This window comes from Spermophilus citellus, assembly GCF_964194105.1.
Source record: "Spermophilus citellus genome assembly, chromosome: 3".
Classification (NCBI taxonomy): Eukaryota; Metazoa; Chordata; class Mammalia; order Rodentia; family Sciuridae; genus Spermophilus; species Spermophilus citellus.
The window spans coordinates 176030253-176047694 of record NC_138184.1 but is presented as its reverse complement, the minus strand read 5'-3'; the positions used below and the strand labels follow the sequence as shown (position 1 = coordinate 176047694).

Sequence of the window (17442 nt, the reverse complement as noted above, 5' to 3'; positions counted from 1 at the left end):
GAGATTAAGACTACTGAGAAATTATTACGGCAATTTGATATCTGTGGCAATTTTATATCTTATAACAATGCTGGTCTATAACAAACTCAGAAAAAAGAAAAAATCTGGTCCTTTACACAGAGAGTTTGTGAAGTAGAAACCTAAACTCAATAATAACTGAAGAATGGTTGAATTAAGTCCAAATTTCCATTCTGTCTACTCATGTCTGTTTTATATACCTACCTGACTGCCTGACTTTCTCCCCCAGCTCCAGCGGCAGTGGAATAATGACAGGGTTTCAGTGGGTTACATATGTCCCAGGCCATCTTCTAAGCCCCTTGGCATCCCCTGGCACAGCTACTAGTGAGAATGCTCTGAGGAGGCTATAGGATAGAAAGATACTCCCCATCCCACCTGTGCCACCTCAACTAGTGATCCAGTTGTTTAACCTTCTCTCTCCCTGCCCTGGAGGCTCAAGGAGAATTCTGGGAGAAATACTGGGAAGTTAAAGAGATAGTCTAATTCCTCATTAGCCTTGGAAAAGTTAATCAGCATTTCTAGGCCTAACAAAAATGAACCAGAGACTCAACACTTCCATACATTCCACCGGGCTCCAAGACCCCCAGCATGCTAAGATGCAGAAGAACACAATATGCTTAAGAAATATCAGCCAGGCGCAATGGCGCATACCTGTAATCCCAGCAACTCAAGAGGTAAAATAGGAGGATCCCAAGTTCAGATCAGCCAAAGAAATTTAGCAAGGCCCTAAGCAACTTAGGGGATACCCTGTCTCAAAATTTTAAAAAAATTAAAATAAAAAGGGTTGGAGATGTGGCTCAATGGGAAAGTGCCTCTGGGTTCAATACTCAGTGGAAAGAAAGTAGAAAGGCAGGCAGGCAGGCAGATAGGCTGGCTAGAGAGTAAATCGGGGCTGCAAGGGTATGGAGGACAGACAAGTGGCTGGAGATGAGATGGGAGCAGCACCTGCTCCGTTCACTTTCTTTTAGTTGCAACAAGACTACAAGGAAGAATATGTTTTAACATTAATCTGGGGAAATAGAATTAACAGGTGCAGGAAATGGCTGGGAGCCCTTAATGGACTTCTATCCCCAATGAGGAAGAGGCCTGGACCCAGGCACCTGGACTCTGGCATCTCAAAGAACCTCTCCAGGCCCCACCCTCTGACTTCTCTTTTCAACTCCCTTGCCCAATACTGGCAGCTCTGGTTTTATCCATTGCCTCAGTGGAACTGACCCTTACCTTGGGTGTCATCTTTCCATCTAATTCTTCATGTCAAACTCTGAAGTACACAAGCTGCTTCTAACCCACGATCACATCCAGCCCAGGGTTCTTAGAGGCCCCTGCCTATCTGTGAGACATATTTAGACAACAGGCCAATAGTGTCAAACTAAGCTGGAAAGAATACTGTGTTACATGTTTTTCACAGATTATCTACTGCTCAATTAATTTAAAAAATCTTGTGAGTTGTGTATTATCTTCATTTTATAATGCAACTAAGCTTAGAAAGGTCACTAAGGACAAACACACACGTTTTTAGTAAGTAGATATATTAAGTAAGAGAGCTTGGTCTACCTGGATCCAGAGCCTATATGGCCTCCCTTGGCAAAGCAGACGCTAACACTTTGATGTGATGGTGAATTAAAGGCAGAAATCATTCCAGGCCTTAAGTCCCTGCTGTCAATGGCCACAGTCATCTATCTACTCACTGCATGTGAGAGGTGCCTGACAGCAGAGGTAAAATGCCTAGCAACGTACTGTGCAAATGGAGTTTATACAATAATACTTAATAAAAATAGCTAGCTATTAGCAATAAAGCACAAATATTCCCTTCTCTTATTTTCCCAGTGAAATGCATGTTAAAAGCTTAAAGACCAGCTCAAGTAGTACCCTTTCTGTGAGCCATGTCCAGGGAGAACCATGCTATTTTCCTTTCACTTCATGGATATTATGGTATCTACCACAATATGAGTCATGGCCAGCCTTCCAGCTGAACTGTGAACTTCTTAAGGGCTGCAAACTTTTTCTTGTTGCATCCCTAGAACTACACCTGGCACAAAGGAGTCAGTTCTCAGTAAACATTTGCAGAATCAATTAGTAATCTCACTGGTGAAAGTAGTATGCTCCCAGCATGCATTGTCAAGTACTGGTGATCACCAAGCTCAAAATGTTATACAAAATGAGGCTGATTTCAAAAAATAAAATATAAACATAACTATAATCATACTGGCAAATTGGTTTGATGATATGAGAATCACCTCTAGGGGGGAGATGATAATTTGAGAATTAAAAGCTCTTATCATCAAGAAACTTTAAAGTAGAAACAGTGAACACCAAGGCTACAAAATATTTCCAAAACAAAACAAAAGGAAGCATATGTTCCCTGAATCAAGGAAGCATATGGTCTCCGAATCAGATTCAAGACAAATCTGAACTTCTCCTATTTGACTACTTTCTCAGAGACTAATCATTTTCTGTTTGGGGTGATTTTACTGAGATTCTTAATATGTTTCACAGTGAGTGTGTGATTTAAAGGCTTTAATTTCACCTCTGAGTTTTTCTGAAGGCTAGTTTAGACAAAATTACAACTTTGTTAAAAATATACTCTAGGGCTGGGATCGTGGCTCAGTGGTACAGAGCACTTGCCTAGCACGTGTGAGGCACTGGGTTTGTTTCTCAGCACCACATAAAAAAATAAACAAATAAAATAAAGGCATTGTGCCCATCTTAAACACACACACACACACACACACACACACACACACACACACTCTCTCTCTCTCTCTAAAATCCATTGTTCATGGTAAAACTTTGATGAGTGGATTAATTATTCCCACATGAAAACACGCAATTCATAATTTGGAATTCCGTTTTCACTTCTAAGAAATAATTACTTTAGAGCAAGTAATGCTCAACAGTAGTCCATAAAGGCAATACTAAATGCCAATGGAAAGATTCATAGATGCCAATGGGGCACACTGACTAGGCAGTGGCTGGGCCCATGCCAAGCAATACAGGAAACTGTTCCACTGTTAGGGATAAAAACTTTGAAAAAGCAAATTTTAGGAAGTCAATCTCTGAAAGACGAGAAAAACTGAGTTATGAAAATTAAATGCAATATAAATAATAAATACATGAATGGACTTAATAAAAATAGGGGAAGAGAACAATTAGGACAACTAGGGAAATCTAACTCTAAACTGTATATTAGCCAACCTTATCATAGCAAGTTTCAATTCCCTGAGTGTTACGTTATATTGTTCTCAGGAGTTATATTCTCCAGTATTTAGGATTCCATAAAGGCTCAATAAAAAAATAAAAGTGTGTGTGTAAAAAAGGAGGGGAAAGATGTGGCAAAACATTAACGACTGGGGAACCTAGGTAAAGGTGCTCCCTGAGCTCTTCTTTAAAGCTTTCTACAAGACTGACTGTGATCAAAATGAAACCTTGTAATAAAAAAATTTCAGAGAGGCCTGACCTTGTGATGCAAGGCATTGTCTCCAGACTGATCAGGCCTTTCTTTCTTTCTCTTTTTTGTTAGTTCAAAGAGACAAAACCAGAGGGAAACCATTCTGTAGACATTTTAAAAATTGGTAGTAGACAAACAATATAAAAGAGATGCCCTTATTAAAGATTAATATCAAATCATGTTATAACTCTCCAAGGCTTTTCTCTGACAGGCTCACATACAAAACTAAGGGTTTTATTGTTTTGTTTTAAACCATTTTCAGGAGAAGAGAGCTGAGCCCGAACATTTTTGAGAGACTCAACACTCGGCTGGGAACTTTATTGAAACCATTTAACTTAGCTCTCAGGGCAAGCTTGAATATAGGTGTTAAGGTCCCAAACTGAGGGGGGAAAATGAAAAGAAACCTCAGTGAGGTAAATAACTTTATGTTTATATTTCTCTGTATTTTTAAAGAAATGATTACTAAGACTTGAAATAGGTTTAAGGGAGCAAAAGCAGTATTTCTTCTTAACAATGGGGTTCTGGAGTGCTGTTCAAAACTAAGGTTATGAGATGCTGTCGGAAGACACAGGAGGATGTATACAGCTGCATCTCAGAAGGCGTCCAGCTGCTATTCTTCAAGTTTTGCAGAACCTGCCTGACCTAACCTGGGGGGTGGGGCCCTGTTTTCCCAGCACCTTTCTTCACTAATCACTCCACCCCATGCCTCTCATCCCTGCACAAAATGGAAAACTAGCTCATGAAACCCTAACACCTCTACACATTCTTAAAGATTCTAGAAGTTCTGTTTGGAAATATTGAGAGAAACTGATCTTTTTACTTATAAAAATGATGACTGACAGGTTTATGGGCAGACACTGAAAATGCATAAAGACAGGAGAGTTTAGGACAAATAGTACTATTAGTACTGCAATCCTAAATAATGTATTTGGTAAATATCTCCTAACTAAAAGATTCTTCTTCATGAAGCTAACAAAAGAAAAAGGAACAAAAAGGTGGGGAATGTTTTATTGAAATTATTCAGGTTTGAAAATTTTAATAGATGCAGTACAACTATCAAAAGCCAAAAATTCAAAGACTCAGGAAACTTAGAACATTTTTTCATTCTTTCAGCAGTAACTGAATACTCAGCACCACAAAGTTATTATTGTGATATGTAGCATATATTATGTACTATGTAATACAGGCAATCTAGCATTTATTTTTTTGAATTATTATTTTTAAATAGATGAATAAGAAACAAATTTACATACAGACTTCTGGTTGATTTATCTGACTTTTTTCCCCTAAATTTTACTTCTTATATTACAGTTTTATAATTTACTTTGGAAAAGAAAATATTTCTCAAATAAAACTTGATGAGTAAAAGATATCTTAAGAAATATTCTTAGTTATCACAATTGAGAAATCACTTATTTTTAAAATTTTCTGGAAATGTTACTTTCAAAGAAGCTGATGTATATCTCCTCTACTAAACCTCACTTTTAGCCACTAGATCAAATTTTCAAAGAGAGCTGTAGAATATCCTCTTTAGGATGTCTTAAGATGGCTCCTATATCCTTCTTTGCCAATAATAATAATAATAATAATAATTGTAGACAAACTTTCATAAGAAAAATAAGAAAGCCAATATAAATTTTAGATGTGTAGATAATTAAGTAGGTCCCATTTAGTTTTTTGCTTTTTATACCACTGTTCTTTTTATCTAAGATACTAAATATAATTTCCTCTCCTATAACCAAAGATTTATAATGTATTTAAAATGCTTAGCATAGGTATTCTCCATAAATTGGTTCTCTTTTCCTTCCAATACTGTCAAAAATCATTTTCATTATGGTTCCCAACATTCTGCATTATTAGATAACAATTTTACCCATTAAGGCTTATTTTTTTTAAAAGAGAGAAAGTTTTTTTAATTTTTTTTAAATTTTCGGTGGACACAACATCTTTATTTTATTTTTATGTGGTGCTGAGGATCGAACCCAGTGCCCCGCACTTGCCAGGCGAGCAAGCTACCACTTGAGCCACAACCCCAGCCCCAAAGGCTTATTTTTAAGTATAACAAGACCCCTGAATTTGTATCACCTGATTTATATCAAACTGTATCCTATTGTATTTAATTAATATTTCTAAATATATGTCACTCTAGGAATAAATGCAACATTTGATTTTTAATTTTAATTTTTTTTCTAGTATCCCATCATCTTTACATTATCAGCTAAGTTTTGATGAGATATACTGAAAACATATTTGGTGGAAGAGGGATGTAAAATAATGGAATAATGGTTTTTTGAAACTAACCTATACACTGGAGCCCTGATCTATCAATTAATGATAAATATATTATACAAATACTAATGGAGTTTACCCAGAAATAAAAGTCACATGTCATACAGTTTGAGGCAGAAAGGGAGATTACTTATTTTAAGACTCCTAAGTTTCTGTTGAAAGGATTTCACATCATTAAGACACAATGATACTGATTCTTATTTTTCCTTCCATGTTTCCATCACTGTTCATAAAGGTCAAGTTTGGTATCTCTGCTTGAGATAAATTTGATGCCTTACTGATATAAAATAACTCATTCCACAAAAGGCATTACAATCGATACTTTTTCTTTACCATTTAAAATAAATACACTTTGATATTACAAAAACCTCAGAATGGCAATGTACATACCATACCAATGTAGCAAATTTTCCTCATTCCTGTCTTTATAGACCTGATCACTATATAGCAAGATTAAATTGAACCAGAAACTGCTAACAAATTAAAAATAAAATTCAACCTAAAAGCATCTTTATTATAGCACAGGTGAAAATAAGGTAATTTTATGAAATAAGTTATTCATATATAATATTCAAGCTCCAAAGGTCACCTGTTTGAAATGTTTACCTTTAGTTTTTCAAAAGAATAATTCTACTTATATTTACAAGGGAACATGATTTTTCTCAAACCAAATATAATAGTACATCATTTGTCCCCCATCTTCAGAGAAGAAGGGATTCCACAGTATGACTTCTCAAATAATAGCTTATTCATTTCAATGACCAAATTCACTTTACTTAAACTATTTTGGACAGAAATTGTTCTTAATTACATCCCATACTTCCCTACCAGTTCAGGTAGAACACTATAATGAACCTAATTTAAGCACTTGTTATAGGGCTGTCCCATGACTATCTATAAGGTTACTGTGGCAAATTTAAAGACAGCAATAGCCTCAGGACATTAACAAATATAAAGTAATATATTCCTATCCTATATGACTCCATAATGATAAGTTCTTCAATTTGCATTTTAAGAGTCTTCCTGCCCCTAATTAAAAACTCTCACTCATCACTGTTGCTAGGTCTCCTTCACCCATCTTCTAAAATCACTGCTTCTAAACTGTAGCTGGTAAATCAGAGAACCATGCAAGTAGTAATTTTACCAAAATGTAGAAGTAACACACTGGGATGAGAATCTCCATTTAAAAGGTACATCAGCTTAGGCTACAGCATAACTTATATATTTAGTTACTCAGAGAACATTTTCAATTATTTCCTAATTCATGATTATGTCAGATGGTTTTGATTTCTGGGAAAATGACAAAGAAGTTATTAATCTACAGCAATTATTCTTTGTAACTTCTTGCCCATTTTGTAAATGTCCCCATAAGTAAGCAAAAGCCATAGTAGAATCAGACTTACCTGAGGCACGCCTTGTGAATCGATTTATTACTGGAGCTAAAAGAAAAGTGCAGAAAAATATAATTAGATTAAAAATCTGATTTTTCCAAACCCCTACAAAGGCTCAGATTAGTAAGTAATCTTATAATGTAAACAGAGAAAATATGAATGAATAAATATAAGAAATACAAAAGAAATGCAATTTAAATCAATATTTTACCTATTAAATTAGTTTCCCCAAACACTTTAAGGAAAATTCACCTGGTTAGAGAGAGCTGAAACTACTTAACTGGGACAGTGTAAATCTATATATTACCTATAGAAAATCTGACAATTACATCAAGTACCAAAAAAGGTTTATGTTTGTGGATAGAGTAATTCTACTTTTAGAGATTTATTCTTAAAAAAGCTACAAGAGAAGAGGAAAACAATATGTGAACACTTTTCGCATTATCATTTTAAAATTGAAAAAAATAGGAAACAAAGCTAAAAGTGTTCATGTATACAGAGATCATTTTTAGGTGAAGGATAGTATATCCTTGAACATTTCTGATTTAATATTTGTGGTTTTGATATTTTTGTGCAACCCAAATGTCCATGACATGCAAATGTGTACACTGAAAGCTGCAACTCCCGGCTGCTGCGTGCATCACCCAGCTGGCAAGCCTACCGTCTGCCCACATGCCTGACTCAACTCAGCTCTGTGCTGCTGCTTAGGTTTGCTGACACAGTTATCGCAAGTGGAGGGCTCTTTTTTTTTTTTTTTCTTGAGACAAGTAAGTAAATTTATGGTTCATATTATATAAGACAAGACCTCACATATTATACTGTATATTTTATTTGCAGAATGTCATGGGTCTACTAAAGTACTCCAATACTTTCAAAAGAACAACTATGAAAGTTGTTTACACTATGTACTCACTTGGGTCAAGGAAAAGACATAATTTTTAACAGTACTGTGGTCACACTGCATGACGAATATATAAGAGTAAGTACCAGGAGAAAACCGCATCAGATTTTTACCTTCATCTTTGCAAACATGCTATTAAACATCAGCATCATCATATTACTGATGATTAAGTTTTATAGTAAGGCTTAGAGAAACTGATTAATTTGTTTTAAATCAAATAACCACCCTGTAGCAAATCTGGAGAATTTGAACCTAGGAGTATCTAGAACCAAAACAATCCCTTAGAAAGAACAGAAGTGAAAACACTGATTCCCGAAATCACATCATAGGAAGTAAATACTTTCTTTCATACTGATCTTCACTGTCATTAAAGATTAACTTCATTAAATAATCCACAAATCCAATTATTAAAATAGCATAGAGTTTGCAGCAAAATATATCCTCCAGACTGATAGAGAAAAAATTCTTATTATTTACATACCAAAATAATTTAGCCATGTATTTGCACAGTCAAAAATTACTTATATCAAAAAAAGTTCAATACTGCAAGTATTTTAAAACACAAAGGTCCTTCAGTTTCCTTGGATGCTTTTAATCCCCCTTTTCATAACTCTTTTGGAACCTAAAGAGAGTCTCCCCTGCAGAATATAAGGACAGTGACAAAAGACAATGTACAAAGACATTCAACCATAGAATGCAGAACAGAGTACCTCAGATAAAGAAAGATGAGGGCTAAAACCCTATCTAGAGCTTGGGGCAAAAAATAAAAGTAGATATTCGCTGCCCTCCTGTCCAGATGAAACCACAGGACTATGAGCTTCAGGCTAGACATGGTGGGAAATCTCTGTTCTCCTGAGTCCTTAGGTTTATGCATCTATCTGAAGTGGTTGAAGAAGAGGACTTCCTGCACCAATGGCCCTGTCATCTAAAACATCTTTTTTTCCTTCTTCTTCTCCTTCTTTTCCCTTGTTTTTTTTTTTTTTTTTTTTGTTCTTTTTGTTCTTTTTGGTAGTGCTGGGGATTGAACCCAGGGCTTCATGCATGCCAGGCAAGTACTTTACTACTGAGCTATATCCTAGGCCCCCAGCTCTTTAAATTTTTAGGGATAATTCCGATTGTCATACTAATTCAGAAAACACCCTTGGCATTTGGCAGGCAAACTCCAGAACAGTCCTACACTAGAAAGAACTGTCCTACATTCCTAGCTTTCATCCCATATGACTTTCAAATACCCCACAGGGCATTCCTGATTCTAACACTGCTTTACATATGTACTTGATTACTTTATGCTGTTTTAATATATATACATATCAAATTTTCTCAAACAAAACTATGTAAATCAAAGGAATTACATTTTCTTTTTTATAATCTGATTGGAATTACACTTTACTAGATGTTCACTCTTTCAGGAAGTCTATGCCACTTGCAACATCATTTGTCATTTGGGCTATTTGAATACCAGTACAGTATGTTTGGTCACCTAGACATTTTCTTAAATTTTTTAAGTTTTAATTTGTTATATATGATAGCGGAATGCATTACAATTCATATTATACATACACAATTTTTCATATCTCTGTACACAAAGTAGAGTCACACCATTCGTGTCTTCATATATGTACTTAGGATAATGATGTCCATCTCATTCCACCATCTTTCCTATCCCTATGCCCCTCCCTTCCCCTCTCACCCCTCTGCTCTATCTAGAGTTCCTCTAATCCTCCCATGCTCCCCCACCCACCCACCGCATCCCATTATGAATCAGCATCCTTATATCAGAAAAATACTCTTCATTTGTTTTTTGGGGAGATTGGCTAACTTGACTTAGCATTATATTCTCCAACTCCATTCATTTACCTGCAAATGCCATAATTTTATTCTCTTTTAATGATGAATAGTATTTAATTGTGTATATATACAACATTTTCATTATCCATTCATCCTCTGAAGGGCATCTAGGTTGGTTCCTAGACAGTTTAGCTATTGTGAATTGTGTTGCTATAAACATTGATGTGGCTGTGTCCCTGGAGTATGCTGTTTTTAAGTCCTTTGGGTATAGACTGAGGAGTGGGATAGTTGGGTCAAATGGTGGTTCTATTCCCAGTTTTCAAGGAATCTCCAAACTGCTTTCCATACTGGCTGCACCAATTTGCAGTCCCACCAGCAATGTATGAGTGTGACTTTTTCCCCACATCCTCGCCAACACATACATTGGAGAAAAGATAGCCTCTTCAACAAATGGTGCTGGGAAAACTGGAAATCCATATGCAACAAAATGAAATTAAACCCTTATCTCTCACCATGCACAAAATTCAACTCAAAGTAGATCAAGGACCTAGGAATTAAACCAGAGACCTTGCGCCTAATAGAAGAAAAAGTAGGCCCAAATCTCCATCATGTTGGATTAGGCCCCAACTACCTTAATATGACTCCTATAGCACAAAAATTAAAATCAAGAATCAATAAATGGGATGAATTCAAACTAAAAAGCTTCTTCTCAGCAAAAGAAACAATGAGTGAGATGAATAGAGATCCTATATTTTAGGGACAAATTTTTACCACAAGCACGTCAGTTAGAGCACTAATCTCTGGGATATATAAAGAACTCAAAAATCTTAACACCAAAAGAACAAATAACCCAATCAATAAATGGGCCAAGGAACTGAACAGACACTTCTCAGAAGAAGATATACAATCAATCCACAAATATATGAAAAAATGTTCAACATCTCTAGCACTTAGAGAAATGCAAATCAAAACTACTGTATGATTTCATCTCACTCCAGTCAGAATGGCAACTATTAAGAATACAAACCTACACAATTTTTATAGCTTTTTAGTCTAGCTAGTCAAACAGGAATTAAGGTTGATTCAGGGTAGAGGCCTTGCTGGAAATAAAGATATGTGCATCTGTCCACACTGTCATTTTCTCCCTCAGGGACCTAAGTCAGGGAAGGGAGCCAGGGGTGAGGTAAGGTCAGTACTGCCACCTTTCTGACCCTCCACATCACTGGTGGTGGTGGTGAGGGTGGGTAGGACAGCAGGCAAGAGCCGTGGGTGCCACTACTGGCCCCATAGCCTCCCATGAAACTGAGGATAGTGCATGTAACTTAAATTCTCAGTTCATGAAATACGGATACTAAGACCTGTCTTTCTTCTTCAGAGGATTTTTTTGGAAAAAAAGAAAAAAGAAAACATATTTTTTAAAGTGCCTGTCAACTATAAACTCCTATTTGAATGTAAAGGACTGATGCTTATTTACTGTGAACTAACAATACCATTTTTTAAAAAAAATATTTTTAGTTGTAGATGGACACAATGCCTTTATTTATTTTTATGTGGTGCTGAGGATCGAATTAGTGCTCTACTATTAAGCCAAAACTCCAGCACCAACATTACCATTTTTAAAGCATACTAAGTAAACAACAATATAAATTGTCATAAAAGAAAGTTTACAAATAAAGATGTTCTAAAATGTGACAAGTCAAATTAAGTTTTCTTAGGAATCTTGGTTTTACCTTCAGATTTTCTCACTCATGGATATTCTGTGAATATGCACATGTGTCATACAAATATATACATATATTCACCAAAAACACATACACACACATATATTGGGGAAGGAGAAAGAGAATATTAGAGAACAGGACATGTCCAGAGAAACAAATATGATTTAAAGATATACCAAACTCCTACATTTTCAAAAGCTATAACCTAAGATCTTAGGGAATCCCTGAGGACAAATACAGAAATATTTATGTAGGTTTGACTTTCTCCCAAATACCTGAGAGTCCTGTGTGCTACTAGGAGTATTTTCACACCGTATGAGCAGAGATCCATTCAGTTGCCAAAGTATATCCAAGTAGATTGGTTTTACTTGCTGAGCTCCTGAAAGACTGGAAGTATAATTCAAGTCCTCATTAATCCTTGAGGATCCTTAGAAGAAAAAGACTCCTTTATTTTGGATAAACTGAAGGAGTCTCTCAATACCTATCGGTGAAAACAGCCTCCCACACCTGTTTGCACTGAGCTCCCCACAGTGCCAACAGGAACTGCTTATCTTTCACCTCTTCATGCAGGTTCTGAGTTAATAACCACAGAGTGAATCAATAAACATTGAAAAGTACACAGAGCAAGCCTCCTGTCCCCACTTATTTTCTGGCCATATTGAGTGAGGAGGACAGCACTGGAACCGCAACACAGAAGGGCTTAACCAAGCCTGGTCCTATTTACGAAAGAAAGGACTCAGGGCTTACCCTGGCAAGTGGCCACCTAAATTTAAAATAAATAAATAAATAAATTAGGTGAAAGAGAATTTCAGAAGACTAAAAAAATTTAAGCTAGTTCATAAAAATAAAAGCAATCAATTGAAAGCATGAAGCAGTAAGTCTGGCCTTTTAAAAGGAAGCCCAGGGGACAGCAGTACATGTAAGTAGTTTGTATCTTTGAGCACAATGGGGAGAGAAATCACAAGTTGAAGAAATAAGAGCTCTGAGTGGTGATCTGAAGTCATGAACACACACACACAATTAAAAACAAACAAAATCCATTAAAAGAATATACCCTATCTCTACTGGAGTCACCTTAGCTAAATGGCCTTTTACAGAAAGGTGTTCATATGTCCTGAAGTTAAATACATACAACAACCTTAGTTTCAACCAAATAATTAGCATCCCTGTCCTCCTATCAGCTGGCTTTACAAGCAATAAACACTTTCTGAATCTGTTAGCTGCCTAAATAAAAGACTGTAGAAACTGTAAATTGAAACCATGTAAGCTAATTATTTTTGACAGAGTAAATAAATGCTAATCTCAGAATAAATTAATTTTTCCTATGCCTATGCTTCAAAAATTGAAATGAAGATCACCCCTGACCCAAGAAAGAATTAACTTTTTAAAATAGATCAACAGCAAATAAGCAAATAACAAAATAAAATTTTAACTGTTTTGCTAATTAACCTAACACACAATTTGCACACATTTTTATACACGTTCAATTATTGGTATTGAAAACACCACTTATTTTCTACATTTTTGTTAAAGGATGGTGAGCCTTAACTGCTTTCAGAAACAACTGGAGATATTCATTACTGTCCTGCAGTACCTTGAGCTGTATTCCAGATACACGACACCTAAGAATCCGAGCTATGGTTTAATTCTGGAGGACAGAATTAATTGGAGAATATACTCCAGAGCTTCCAGGTGTTGGTGCTAAGGAGACTCTGGAAGTAAAACATGTATGTAGCTCAAAGCACTTCACTGGACATAATGGCAACTGTGTGAAAGGCAGGCTTGGAGGAGGGGACAATTTTCTATTGCCTTTTTGATTACACAACCTGAGGAACTGAGATCATGTCCAACCCACCTATTCACATGGATCAGGGCTTGAGATGGGCCACAGTGACACAAAGTATAGATGTTCTGACTTTTACAAAGTATCATTTTTAATGATCACTATAAAGATACATATTTTTGTTCAATTTATAAACCAAACTCCCCAAAATGTAACTGATATTTTAAAATATTAGGGTAATAAAGTGTAATGATTAAACCAGAAACAACACATTTACTTTTATTTATGAATGAATGTGATGCTTCACTTTTTAATTCATGAGGATTTTACCCATGATGCTCTCTTCCAAACAGAAAGAAAAATACAGTTACAGCTAGAAAAAAAAAAAATAGTCCCACAGTGGCTAACCACACACAGAGTGAAGCAATAACGATGCCTAGAGAAAGGTTCCTAAATATTTTTTGGATTTTTAAATACAGAAGGAAATAGGAAAGGGATATTGCCAAAACTACACAAACTCAGTATCTATTTCTCCAAATGATAAAGTGTCTCTTCCAAAACTATATTGTCAGATACAACACATGAAAGACAGATTTGTTAGAGGCCAATGTTCTGCCACACATTACAAAATCACAACAAAACTTTCCAGACAAGGATAAATTTAGAATAATATGAAAGCTTTGAAATGAAGATCAACTTAGACAACAATTAGGGGATGTGATAAGAGTCACTCTACTCATAAAAGTAGTTATAGAAAATAGTATACAAAACCTTCCCTGTATTTTCCCAGAATGAAAAATTTCCTGCCATTCCAGCCTTGGCTCACAGGTCCTCTCCTCAGGAAGCCCTTTCTTGAACAACCTGTGTAACTAACAAGTAGCCCCTCCAGTCCCTCTCAAACCGACCATCCTGTTTCCTTCTCTCCAGGGTGATCAGCTATCTAAAAATTTCTAGTGTTTTACACTTATCCTCTATTTCCTTTCATGCTAGACTACAAGCTCCAAGAAGGTAGGGTTTCCTTGTCAGTGTGCTTCACTACACTACCCCAGTACTTAGAACACTACATGCAATTACATATAGTAGTTTAAATACACGAGCAGTGCTAATGAAAAACTAATGTAATAGGGGATACTCCCTGACACCTAAAATCATTTGGACAAATGTGATATTCACACAAGTATTAAGTTTGTGAAACTCATCAATTAAAATACAGTATTGGATGAAAACATACAACTGATTTTAAAATAGTAGAGATTGACTAGCCTTTGGCTTTTTCCCCCCAAGTAGCAAAAAGCAACCACTTCGTATTACTGTTCTCAATTTCTCACATTTTTCCTGCTCTGGAAGTATATGTTATACCCTTTGCAGTACCTCCCACTTCCAGAGGTAGAGTGCATTTCCCTCCCCACAGTTACTGTGTTTTGCATGTGACCCTCAGGCCAGGAGAAAGTTAGCAAGACAAAAAACACATAGTCTTCTTCAAATGTGCTTGGATAATTCTAGCCAGGCTGCTTGTGTTTCTAACATCACCGGGAAATGGAAGTCTCCAGTTATCACTTATTCCAAAAGGAGGCTACATGAGGGGCAGAGCAGAACTCAGGTCTACAGCCTGGAGCCATGTCCATCTGAAATCACCCAAATCACAACCAACCACAGACTCATGAGAAAGTATGTGCAGTTGTAACCAATTATATTTTAAGTCTGTTTCACAATAAAAAATGGACTAATACTAAAAAAAAAAAAGCAATCTCATTTGTGCTTAAAAATCATGAAAATATAACCTGGACTTTAATCTCCAAATGATGATGATGATGATGATAAAAGATTTCACAAGAAGGGCTGGGGCTGGGGCTCAGTGGTGGAGCACTTGCCTAGCACAGATGAGGCACTGGGGTCAATCCTCAGCACCACATAAAAAAAAATAAATAAAAGTTATTAAAAAAAAAGATTTCACAAGAGAGTAGAAAGCAACAGTATTTCTCAAAAGTATGGAAAAGAGGACTTCAATAGCATTCATGTTTCCAATTCTTCTTAACTGAGTGGAATTGACATATAATGAGATACAAAATTCAGTGAATTTTGACACTCACATATGCAACACTCCAATGAAGATAAAAAACACTCCAACATCTTGGAAAGTTTCTGTAAGCCCCCTTCAGTCAATTCCCACTATCCTATAAGCAATTACTGAGACAATTTCTACCATAATGGTTTACTTTTGACTGTCTTTGAGCTTCAGGTAAATATGAGGTTCTTTCTTGCTGTTAAAAGGATCAACCGCTTGTTCATTTTTACTGATAAGTGGCATCCTTTTGCATGAATATGCTTTAACTTATTTATTCATCAAATGTTGATGGACATTTGACTTGTTTCTAATTTGGACTATTTTGAATAAGCCTTCTATAAATATTCTTACACAAGAAGTTTTGTAAACATATGCTTTTATTTTTGGTTTAATGCCTAGGAGTGAAATTGCTTGGTTACAGTAGATGAATGTTTAAAATAAGTCCACAGTTTTCCCAAGCATTAGTATCATTTTATGCTCTTACTAGTCACTTAGAAGAGTTCTAGTTGTTCCACATCTTTGCCAACATAAGGCATGTCTTATTTTAGCCATTCTCATATTAATAGTGTCTCTGTAGTACCAAGTTTCACTTTCCTGATATCTAAAATACAAAACATCATTCCCTGTGCTATCAGCCATGCTTTTCTTCTTTCTTCTTTACTGACATGCCCCTAATAGTGTTCAATTTGATTAGGGTTTTTTATTATTGAGTTTTACTAGTTCCTTTTATACATAATAAATTACAAAATATAATAGAAAGAAGTCCCAGATATAATAACAATAAAAATGAAAAGTTACTTAGGAATGAAACTGAGAGGATACAAAAATTCTTTGTGAAGACAAAATTACAAAACCTTATTGAAGAAAAAGAAAAGAGACCACATTCATGAATAGAAGGTTGAATATAATTAAAAATGTCTGTTCTGGGCTGGGGTTGTGGCTCAGTGGCAGAGTGCTTGCCTCGCATGTGTGAGGCACTGGGTTTAATCCTCAGCACAACATAAAAATAAATAAATAAAAAATAAAGGTATTTTGTCCATCTACAACTAAAAAAAATTATTAAATGTCTTTTCTCTCCAACTTGGTTCATATATGCAATGTAACTTTAATAAAACTCCCAGTAAAATATTTTCCACAAAATTTAAGTGTATCCTAAATTGGTAAGTCTCAAAAGTTCTTTACACTTTTGGGAACTATTTGCTTATGTGAATTGTATTCATTAATATTTACTGTATTCAAAGTTAAAAACTGATAAATGTTTAAATAATATTTAATTTAAATCTAACAATAAAAGTTGCCTGTTATCACAAATAACATACTTTGATAGAAACAATTACATTTTCCAAATGAAACAAAAGTTAGTTATATTTAGAATGCCTTTGTTTTACATTTTCCAAATCTGCTAGAAGACAGCCAGGTTCTCATATCTGCACCTGCATTCAATCTGTGCAGTCATACCTCATGTACCCTCCAGAAAATTATGCTGTATATTTTTAAAAGCATGACAGAAAAAATCAAGTTAGTATTATTTTACTTTTTATCCTATAGCCTCCTCAAAAGGTCTAGGGGTGGGAGACAAATAGCCCTCTGGGGTCTCTATACCATACTTTGAAAACAGTCTTCAAAAACTAGTATAATTTCATAACACACACACACACACACACACACACACACACACACACACTGTTCACTACAGCACTATAAGAATAAGAAATTGGAAACAACCAAAATATTTACCAGAGAATGAATAAAGTATTTATTTATATGAGAATACTACCTAGCAGTTTAAAATAAATAAACTGGAGCTGCATGAATCAATTTAGCATCTCAAATACTGTTCTCAAAAACAAGTTAAAGGCCAAATGTTTTCTCTGATAAGTGGATACTGATCCATAATGGGCAAGGGGAGAATGGAGGAACTCTGGATTGAGCAGAGGAGAGGGAGGAGTGGGGTGTAAGGGGTGGATGGTAGAATGAGATGGATATTCTTACCCTATGTATGGGTATGATTGCACAAATGGTGTGACTCTCCGTCAGG

General features: G+C 35.6%; 1 protein-coding gene across 2 annotated transcripts in view; it reads right to left on the bottom strand.

Annotated features, from left to right (window-relative positions):
* PRKAR2B (protein kinase cAMP-dependent type II regulatory subunit beta) overlaps window positions 1–17442 on the bottom strand; it is a 97080-nt gene that overhangs the window by 66332 nt on the left and 13306 nt on the right. For both annotated transcript variants that reach the window (XM_081282901.1, XM_081282900.1), the window contains exon 2: window positions 7159–7194. In XM_081282901.1, the coding sequence (XP_081139027.1) occupies window positions 7159–7194 (36 nt within the window). The remainder of the gene's footprint in view (window positions 1–7158; window positions 7195–17442) is intronic.